This window comes from Lactuca serriola, chromosome 9 (assembly GCF_051521515.1).
Source record: "Lactuca serriola cultivar US96UC23 chromosome 9, Lser_US96UC23_V15, whole genome shotgun sequence".
NCBI classification, from domain to species: domain Eukaryota; kingdom Viridiplantae; phylum Streptophyta; class Magnoliopsida; order Asterales; family Asteraceae; genus Lactuca; species Lactuca serriola.
The window spans coordinates 198476687-198488452 of NC_136416.1; the positions used below are offsets into that span (position 1 = coordinate 198476687).

The following is an 11766-nucleotide window of genomic DNA, read 5'->3' on the forward strand; positions in this document are numbered from 1 at the left end:
TGGAGCTACCCCTGTAGCAAAGTCACCTTACCGTTTAGCCCCAGCCGAGATGCAGGAACTATCCAGTCAATTAAACGAGCTGCTGAGTAAAGGATTCATCAGACCGAACTTCTCACCATGGGGAGCGCCAGTCCTATTTGTGAAAAAGAAGGACGGATCCTTTCGCATGTGCATCGATTATCGGGAACTAAACAAACTCACGATCAAGAACCGATATCCCTTACCGCGCATAGACGATCTATTCGACCAACTTCAGGGAGCAAGCTACTTCTCAAAGATCGATCTAAGATCTGGTTATCACCAACTGCGAGTGCTGGAGGGAGACATCCCCAAAACGGCTTTCCGAACACGTTATGGTCACTACGAGTTTGTGGTAATGCCCTTCGGATTGACGAATGCTCCAGCAGTGTTCATGGACTTGATGAACCGAGTATGTCGTCCCTTCCTGGATAAATTCGTGATCGTATTCATAGATGATATACTCATCTATTCAAGAAGCCAGGAAGAACATAGCAAACATCTCTGCCAAGTACTGGAAACATTAAGGGCAGAGAAACTTTACGCAAAATTTTCCAAATGTGAATTTTGGATTCGGGAAGTGGATTTCCTAGGACATGTTGTAAGCAAAGAAGGAATACACGTGGACCCCTCCAAGATAAAGGCAATAGATAGTTGGACTACTCCAAGAACCCCTACCGAAATCCGACAATTTTTGGGACTCGCCGGGTATTACCGAAGATTCATACCAAACTTTTCAAAGATTTCCAAGCCACTTACCACCCTAACCCAGAAGAATGTGACCTTCAACTGGGGAGAAAAACAAGACAGCGCATTTCAGACACTAAAGCGAGCCTTATGTAGTGCGCCCATCCTAACCCTGCCAGAGAGAACGGAGGACTTCGTGGTCTATTGTGATGCATCAAACCAAGGACTTGGGTGTGTCTTAATGCAAAGAGGGAAGGTCATCGCCTACGCCTCAAGGCAACTGAAGACGCATGAAGTGAACTACACAACGCATGATCTTGAGCTAGGAGCAGTCGTCTTCGCTCTGAAGATATGGAGACACTATCTCTACGGCACAAAATGTACCATCTTCACTGATCATAAAAGCCTCCAACATATCCTCAATTAGAAGGAACTCAACATGAGACAGAGATGTTGGGTAGAACTACTAAGTGATTACGAGTGCGAAATTCGATATCACCCTGGAAAAGCTAATATAGTGGCTAATGCACTCAGTCGGAAGGAATACTCAGGTCGCCGAGTAAAATCCCTAACTATGACGATCCAGTCACACCTGTTCATGCAAATCAAGGAAGCCCAAATAGAAGCCTTGAAATCCGAAAATGTGACAGGAGAAGCCCTAAGGGGAATGGATAAAAACTTTGAGACCAAGAGCAACGGGATTCGTTATTTCATGGATCGAATTTGGATACCGAAGTGTGGTGGATTCAGAGAAATCGTTATGGACGAAGCCCATAAAACACGATACTCCATACATCCCGGCTCTGATAAGATGTATCTCGACCTCAAGAAGTTGTACTGGTGGCAGAACATGAAAGCCGAAATTGCTACCTACGTGAGCAAATGCCTGACATGTGCCAAAGTCAAGGTGGAATACCAGAAGCCCTCGGGTTTATTACAACAACCAGAAATACCTGAATGGAAGTGGGAACGGATAACCATGGATTTCATAACAAAATTACCCAAAACAACAAGCGGACTCGACACCATTTGGGTAATTGTCGACAGGTTAACTAAGTCAGCGCATTTCCTACCAATCAAAGAAACGGATAAATTGGAGAAGTTAACAAGGACATACCTCAGAGAAATTGTACGACTGCATGGTGTGCCCATATCCATTATCTCGGACCGAGATAGTAGATTCACCTCAAGGTTCTGGCAGTCGCTACAAAAAGCTTTGGGGACAAGACTAGACATGAGTACCGCTTATCACCCACAAACCGACGGTCAGAGCGAGAGAACTATACAAACCCTAGAAGACATGCTGAGAGCTTGCGTAATCGATTTTGGCAAAGCATGGGACACACATCTACCATTGGTCGAGTTCTCGTACAACAATAGCTACCACACCAGTATCAAGGCTGCCCCGTTCGAAGCCCTCTATGGCCGCAAATGCAGGTCACCTTTGTGCTGGGCCGAAGTGGGGGACACACAACTAGCAAAAGGGCAAGCAACTGACAACACGCTCACTGGACCAGAAATTATAAGGGAGACTACGGAGAAGATTGTTCAAATCCGAGAACGTCTAAAAGCATCAAGGGATAGACAAAAGAGTTACGCAGATAAGAGACGAAAACCCTTGGAATTCCAAGTTGGAGACCATGTCCTACTCAAAGTCTCGCCTTGGAAAGGTTTAATACGCTTCGGAAAGCGTGGAAAACTGAACCCTAGATACATTGGACCATTCGAGATCCTTGCCAGGATCGGTCCAGTGGCTTACAAACTTAGACTGCCTCAGGAGCTCCACAACGTACACCCTACCTTTCACGTATCGAATCTAAAGAAGTGCTTATCCGACGAGACCCTTGTCGTCCCTCTAGACGAAATTGCAATAAATGAAAACCTCCAATTTGTGGAGGAACCAGTAGAGATCATGGATCGGGAAATCAAAAGGATTAAACAAAGTCGCATACCCATTGTAAAGGTCCGCTAGGATGCCAAGCGAGGACCTGAATACACCTGGGAACGCGAAGATCAGATGAAACAAAAGTACCCGCATCTTTTTCCTAAAACTATAAACTCTATCTTAGATTAAATTTCGGGACGAAATTCCCTTAACAGGGGGATGATGTGACAACCCTATATTTTCCAAAAGCATTGTAACACTCGAAAGCCAAATACAACGGAATTAACCTCGAAAATAAAGTGTTCAAGTATCTAAGTTGGGATGCATCAAATATTAGATATCATGCCAAGGTTTCCAAAAACATAAAGAACGCTCAAAACCGGGTTATATTGAAGAAAGTATAACCACTCGTATATTTACGACACGACGTTAAAACATTATTTGACGTAAAAAGGTAAAATCTCAATATAATACATTCTTGCCTTAAGTATCTAAACAAAAGTCGTAGATCTCGTTGAAAGGTGAGCGTGCATAAAAAGATCGCCCAAATTGGACCTCGTATGAAGAAGTTACGAATTTTCAAACTTTCGTAACAGTAGTAGAGGGCTAAAAACTCGGATTGAAGAACGAGTGTTATTTAGCTATCGCCACCTAAACGGAAGTTGAAGATCTCCTCAGTGGTATTAAAACAATAAAAAGACAAACGAAAACCGAGGTCGAATAAAGAACCTATGAATTTTTAACGAACTTTAGGAGGCCCGGCCTATTAAAAATAAATCATTAAAAATAAAGTCAAAACTAGCCGACGAAGTCTAAATGAAAGTTATAGAGCATAATCTCACCTACGCGTGGATATAAAGAACACGAAAAACGGAGCTCGTACGCGAAAGTTACGGAATTTAGAAGTCGGAAGCAGGGATTACGCCCCGCGTACTCTGGGAGTACGCCCCGCGTACTAGACCCAGAGTCGAGTCTCATCAGCCCGCCCAAGCTACACTCGGCTAGACCCAGGATTCCCATCGACCCGCCCAAGCTACGCTAGCTAGACCCGAGTCGTAAGCCATGATGCCATTTTATGCCCCGCGTACTCCGGAAGTACGCGCCGCGTACGGGGTTTTCCAGCCCTATAAATAGAAGGCATAAGCTTCGAGTTTAAGCACACATTCACAAACCTCCAGATACTCTCACACTCTTCTAAAGCTCCAGAGACCATTCCATCACCTTGGTTTCCGCACTCGAGCCCCCGACGAAAGATTTACGCTGCAGAGATCCCCGAAGAGCCCGACGACGCAACCATCCGCGGTCGAAGTTCTGCTCAAACCTAGCCTCTCTCTCTTCAAACTTAACGAGTGAGTTCATACCCCTACTTTTCAATTCTTTTCACGTTTTAGGGGGGGGGGGATACAAGTACATTACAAGTCAATGTATCATTTCATAAACATAATTATAATACCGTTCTTATAGAGTTTTGATACAAAAATAACGTTATGTTTAAAGGGCTAATATATCACCAAGTTGTTCTTACTATATGGAAACATACTTTTGAGAAACTATAATGCGTGTAGTATTCAAGTGATTCATACATCTTACATAAACATCTCGACAAATGGAATACTTTCAAATGAAGTAAAGTCTTTATCATCGTAAATCTGTTTATACCAAGCAATGTGAGACAGCTTCACGTACGTTCGAGTATGCATTATTAAGTCCTGTATTATATACCATAATCCCTTGTAGGGGGAGCGTGATACTTGTGTATAGATCTATACGGGATTGACAATCCCACACCTAAGCTGTTAGCTACAGCTAGGCCGGCAGGCCTGGGGTGACAAATGTCATAACAGTTCCAACGCCTGAAGAACGTTGTTACAGGCCATCAATGTCAATAGCATGGTTATAAAACTCACATTAAAGTATAAAAACAAGTTTGATTTACGAGATTCATCTATGCATTTCAGTTTTCCATTTTATTGTTAACACAAAGTTTATCACTATTATACAAGTATGGAAAACACTAACGCATTTCAACACGGGAAACTTTTCAAATCATTTATAGAAAATATTGGATTTTCTGAAAACCTCGTTCATCGATTTACTATAAAAAAGGACATACTTTTCAAAGCAAAACTCTTATGAACTCACCAACTTAATTGTTGACACTTTTTCGAAACCACTTGTATTTCTCAGGGAATCACTAATACAGGTAACCACCAGCTTTTGGAGAAGGAAACACTAAGGATGTTTTATTATTGAAACATTTATCATCTCATTGTAATATTCTTTTGCTAATATGTATAACACAACAATATACGTTTTCATTATGTATGTGATGGTTGTGTTACTTTCTTTACAATATTCAATGGTTGTGATACTACGTGAAGTCATCCACCCCCGAATGTTTCCGCCATTCTGGTTTGGGGGTGTGAAAATAGTGAGAGTCAAAATAGTGATTTTTTTATTGATGAGGACAATCTCATACACGATGTTGATGTGGATATGAAAGATTTCCATATGAACATTGACAAGGATGTAGAATGGGTTGGAGGTTCTTCTGAAAGTAATGTACCTGAAGATACACAACAAGGTGACTTGGAAGTGATAAACACAGAGGTTTTGTTGTCTGGGTCTTCATCAGATGAGGCAAATGATGGTAAGCGAAGGAAAACTATTAGGGCCATACAGAGGGCTTATGAAAATGATGCAGCTTTGGTTAGTGAGCCCTTCTACATTTTTCAAACTTTCAGTTCATCTAAGGACCTTAAGCCACAAGTGAAACTACATTCCATAAGGACAAGAAGGGGAATACAATTAGATAAAAATGATAAGAATAGGGTTAGGTTTGTGTGTAAGGGCACTATACCAAATCTTGCTACTAATGAAGAAGAGAAATGCCCATGGGTTATCTATTGTAGTAAGTGGAAGCGTGACATAGATTGGATGGTTAATGTTGGATATAGTGTCTAAGTCCATAACTATATTTGGTATGTACTTGACCCGACCCGGCATGGTCCATTTGGGTTGCACTTCACCCGAACAAATTATGGATAATATTTGAGAATAGTACAGGTTATGATTTATTAATATATTATAAGTTCTAATATATTAATATAAGATCATATTATTTAATTAGTATTGATCTATAATTAATCTAGGATTAATTTAGAGATCAAAGATATTACTAATTAAATATGGGCTTCTATGTTTATATAGTGTGGGCTAATGCTTATTTGGAATGGGCTAGGCTTGTATGGGAAAGTCCATGGATACTCCATGGAGCTTTAACCCATGGATCTCATGGAAATGAAGAGACATGGGTATTAGGGTTTACATGGATGTAATCCTAATCCATCACACTATATAAAGGAGGATTTGGTTCTTGAAATCAAACTAGTTGACACTTGTTGAGGTGAGGGCCGATTTCAAGATAGTAGTGACTATTCTCTCAAAGTTCCAAGTTTGTGGTGATTTGTGATTTCCATTTGAGGCATCCACACTATTGGTGCTAGGCTCTAAAACTCCAAGGAATCAACTACAACTACAAGGTAAGTGTTTCTACTAGCTCTATTTGATTCAAGTTCCCCATGCCATGCTAGTTAGGATATGAACCTTGGAAAAATAATTATTTGCATGTATCTTAGACAAACATAGATCCAAGGTTTATTAGGGTTGCATGTACACTTAGGAAGTGTTAGAATGCTCAAAACCCATCAGTTAAGACATACACGAAGGAGCATCGATGTCTACACAAGGAAAGTCAAAGCATGTGACTATGAGTTCCTTTCAGAGCATATAGTACAAGTTATTGAGACAAACCCAGAGATTCCTATTAGGGCTTTACGAGAGCAACTCCAACGTGAGTACTAGATGGACATTTCGCATATGAAAACTTTTAGGGCAAAGCAGCAAGCTTTAAAGCATGTTCAAGGAGATTATGCCAGCCAATACAGGTTATTAAGGGATTATGTTTTAGAGGTACAAGCACGTAACCCAGATACTACGGTTAAAATTGATGTTGAAAGTGAAGCAAATCCAACTGCTGAGACAAGAACATTCAGGCGTATCTATGTTTGCATTGGAGCTTTGAAGCGAGGTTTTGCAGCAGGAAGAAGGGACTTTCTTGGACTTGATGGAGCCTTCGTGAAAGGTCCATATCCATGCCAAGTTTTGTCTGCTGTGGTAAGATCTTCTTATTTCTTTTTGTATTGTATGCTCTTTATTTTAAGTAGTGTTAACTGACCAATGTTTTCTGGTAATTTATGTTTCTTATCAAAGGCATTGGATGGTAATAATGGGATATATCCTTTAGCCTACGCTGTGGTTGAATCAGAAACATTGAATTCTTAGACTTGCTTTTTAAGTAATTTGGGTGATGACTTAGGTTTGGGAACAAATTCCAATTTCAAGTTTATGAGTGACAGGAAAAAGGTATTGGAACCTATCCAAACTAGGTTTTATAGTTTTATACTATTGATGCAGTTATACTAACATACAAACATGTTACTATTGCTAGGGTTTGTTGCCTGCGATTGCAACACTATTTCCATGTGCAGAGCATCGCTATTGTCTTCGTCACATACACGACAACATGAAAAAGAACTGGAGGGGAAAGGTGTTCAAGGATCTTCTTTGTGAATATACCACGACCTCTAATGTACAACACTTTCATCAAGTAATGGAAAAACTAAAGAAGCTTAACAATGATGCTTATGAGTGGTTGAAACACATACCTCCTCAAAGTTGGGCTCGCTCCCACTTTACTGGTATAATGACTTTCGATCTCTACTTAATAATTTTAAAAGAAGGTAAACTGAATACTGACATAGAATTTGTTTATGTTCAGGGAGAGCACATTGTGATGCTCTGACTAATAACCTGTGTGAAGCATTCAATAGCAAGATAGAAGATGGTCGTGATGCACCAATTATTAACTGCATTGAGTTCATTAGAGAGTACATTATGAAGAAGATAGTCAAAGTTGACAAGGAAATTCAGAAAGTTGTAGGTCCTTTGACTCCTACAGCTACAACAATATTGGATAAGATAAAGAGTAAGGCAGAACAGTATGTTGCAACATTTTGTGGTGCTGGAAAATATCAAGTTGCTGGACCATGACAAGATCAATGTATTGTGGATGTAGGTCAAAAAAGTTGCACATGCAAAAGGTGGGAATTAACAGGAATTCCATGCAAACATGGTGTGGCTGCTATTTAGGACATGGGGAGGAATAGCAAAGATGTGGGAATCCCAGAATCATTTGTGCATCCATGTTACTGGTTATCAAGCTAGAAAGAGATGTATTCTTTTAAGGTTAGTCCAATCAATGGAAGGTCCATGTGGGAGAAGTCAGCTATACCAACAACTATGTTGCCTCCAAAACATCGTGCTCCCATAGGAAGACCAAAGAAGAAGAGAACAATATCAATTGTGGAAAAGGAGGACTTTGATAGAGGAAACACAGCATCGAGGGCCCATAGATTAGTAACATGTACAAAGTGTAACAATGTTGGTCACAATGCAAGAACCTGCAAAGGGCAAAGATTGTTGGTGGGGGTGGTGGACAATCACAAGTCAAAGGAAAAGGGAAAGGGAAGGCAACCACTTGATGGTTTGTAATAGGGCTAGTCTTTTGTTACTTTAAATATGAATGGATTGTATTATGTTGCTGCTTGTAATAGGGATAATATTTGGTACATTATTTATGAATAGTTTGTGATAGGGGCAGTATTTTGCTACTTGTTTTAGCCAATATGTTGGCACTTTTGGATGAACTAGTTTGTCACCCTCATTGCCCTGTAATAGTTTGGTACTAATTAATGGAATGTTTTCTTCTTATGATACACCATTCGGTAGATAATAATTTGGTTTATATTGATTTTTACATTTATATTTTCCATAATACTTTGGTACTAAATTAGATTGTTATATTCTTCTTATGATGTCACCCTCATTGCCCTGTTATAGTTTGGTACTAATTAATGGTCAATATGCTGCTTATACATCACTTTAAAACATAATCAATACAATACTACTACAACCATTATAGTACATTTGCATTACAATACATAGACAACCTAACCAATACATAAACACCATTTTCATTGATCTTAAAAATCTTAACCATTTGCATTACAATACATAGACAACTTAACCATTACAGAAGAGAATACCTTCACATTCACTGCTACAACCTAACCATTACAGATAATGATACCATCACAATCATTGCTACAACCTAACAATTATAGAAGACTTTACCATTACAATAACAACTCATCCCCACCTTACAACTAGTAAACAAGTATCACAAGAACAATACCCAACTAATAAATAAACATATTTTGAAGAAAAGATTTTCATTTTTTAGCTTCTTGTTCAACCTCACAAGCCAGGAGATTGTCAATCTGTCACCATGATCCTTTTCATCAGCATCTACCCAAGCAATAAATCCTTTACGTGGTTCCTGTCAATTTCAAAAGCCATGGTTACAATACCTATAATCGCATACAGTGATATCCCCATCTAGGGTTATGATTACAAAATTCTCAACTACAACATACCTTAATTGGACATGCGTAAAAGGGTCTTCCTGGATTATTGTTAGTAGTTGAAGTCCGAATTACAGTAGCACACCCACAATCGCATTGAACCATCCTTGATTTGAAGGAGATTAGGTGTAACCGCTTCAAACGATGGAGGATTGAAAGAAACTCTAAATCAGGTTCGATCCTGATGAAAAATTAGTATTTGAAGATCGTTGGAAATGTGAAATGACTTTTATACCCCCAACGTATAAGGCACGTGGGGTGTCTAACGAAAACAATTCACGGAATGTGAGAATAGGGACTAGGTGCGTTACATAATTAAAAGTTGAGGACAGTCCGAGTTAGAAAAATAAGTTAGGGACCAAGCGTGTAATTTACACTAAACCACATGGACCATTCGCGTAATTTACTCAATATATTAATTAGGAATAGTTATAAATAATTTGGAATTAATTAGAATTAATTAAAAGTTGAAGGACTATAGCTATAATTGTTCAAAAGTTGAGCAGAGGACATGTTCTAGAACCTTCCTATGTGGGACAGTTTGGTGGCTCCTTTGGAGTCTTCTACAAGCCTTCATAAAGATAATTAAGGAACTAGATAATTAAATTATTTGAAATAATATTATTTTATGTTCAAATTAGCGATTCTAGGTGTTTCATAATCAGCTATAAATAGAGCCTTATTGCTTGGAATTCCGGCCAATGTAATTAGACATATGAAAGCCGAAAATTACCAACTTCTTCCCTCTCTCCAAAATCTTCTACAGTTCTTGTGTAGTGGGTGTGAACCATTAGAGGCTTGCACATAATAGAAGCTAGTTTTCAAGAGACTATTGGATTGATGAAAGTGTTTGTTTACAATAACAAAATCAGAGGTACGTTTTTATCCTTGTGAATTTCGATTTTAACTAAGGTTTAGAATTTTTTTTGTTCAATGGTATGATGTTTCAACAGATTTATGACATAGATACAATTAGGTTGCATGTACCCTTAAGAGTTTAAGCTATTTTCTGCATTATTACATGTAAAACCCATCAAAAACCTCAGACCGGCTTAACCATGAACATACCCGACTTGACTCTTAGGATGCATATCATAACGCAAGATGATCCTAAGAACAAGAAATCTCTGAGATGCAAACTTCAGAGACCTTTCTCCCAGCATTGCCAATTAAACTTAGCGAAATTGGCCAGAACACCATGGGATAGACTTAACACCTTCCGCATTGGACTTACACACAAGAAACCTTACACTTGGAAAGTTGATCCACAATCTCATCCTCCCATTGAAACTTCAAGAATCCCCCTATAGATGCTCAAAACACAACTATGACAAACTCAACACCTCCATTTAACTCTTCTGCCCTGAATAGGATCAACTCGATGTCTCCCCGGATACACCCGATCTCCCAAAATATGCATTACATATTCCACCTGTGACATGGCCTTCACCTTGGCCATCGAACCAAAAGAATCACCTAGTTTCAAATATCCTTTCGTTGCGATACAGAGACAACTTACTGCGAACCAGAATCCACCTTCCTTCAGCAGAATCAATGAGGAGATCACCATATCCTATCTTTAGAGCCAAACTTTCTGATATCACTAGGAATACTCACCCCCACCCTGTTATCACTTATGAAAGAAACTTCTACTAATGTCAACTAGCTATCTTACGGATACAATTACATGCAACAAGGATTAAACATCCCTTTCGACTTAAAGAACTTGCACTACAACGGTTGGACTTAAACAAAAGTTGTGCAATAGGATAAATCAAACATTCTAAAACTATTTAATTCTTGTGGCATGTAACTTAACGTATTTTCTTAATAGCTAACTAACATCAATATAAGTTTCACATAACACAAAGCAAGCAACAATCGAGCAGAACAACCAATAGGCAAAAGGCATCATAAAGATCAGGCAATTATAACACATAATTCCTAAGGATCCTTGGCCTATACATGCATCACTAACAGCTGACATAGCACAAACATAAATGCATCTCTCCTAGCAGGCACTCTAGCATGCAATTTGTAACGACACAATTTTTCAAAAGAAAATTTTCATTTTTAATTAACCAAACACATTTGCATAAACCATGAAATCCAAAACAATTGTTTCCAAAACCACATTCATTACAACTTTATTTAATAACATCAGAGTGTCCCATAGCTTATCGGTGAGAGAGAGAGAGTGCACATCGCGCCATCACGCCTTGCCCTTGCCCTTGGGCTCAGATGTACCTGAAACAAATCCGTAAACGGTAAGCCAAAAGCTTAGTCAGTTTCCAAAGAGCATACCCACACAAAAACCACATATCATATATCATACTAGCTAAAACAACTATACATATCACATAAGCCATGCATACAAAAGATAAGGAGGTCATGGACTCATGCCATGGGCTCCCCACATGGTCTTACACCTAAGTGCCATGGGCTTTCCTATGGTCTTTGATAGGAAAGCCACGGGCTCTCCACATGGTCTTAGATCCAAGTGTCATGGGCTCTCCCATGGTCTTCCATACAAACATACCACACATACTACTAGCATATTTCCTACCTCATACCAACTATCATACCAAATAATACAATTTCAGCTAGGACACTACACATCAATAAATGGGC

The 11766-nt window shown here is 39.2% G+C and overlaps 1 protein-coding gene across 1 annotated transcript; it reads left to right on the forward strand.

Annotated features, from left to right (window-relative positions):
• The first annotated feature begins 6454 nt into the window (after positions 1-6454).
• LOC145076444 (uncharacterized) lies at positions 6455-7702 on the forward strand. Its single transcript, XM_079022314.1, has 5 exons — positions 6455-6766; positions 6863-6872; positions 6969-7015; positions 7101-7350; positions 7431-7702. Exons 1-5 carry the CDS (start codon positions 6455-6457, stop codon positions 7700-7702), a joined length of 891 nt encoding a protein of 296 aa, XP_078878440.1.
• The last annotated feature ends 4064 nt before the right edge of the window (positions 7703-11766 follow it).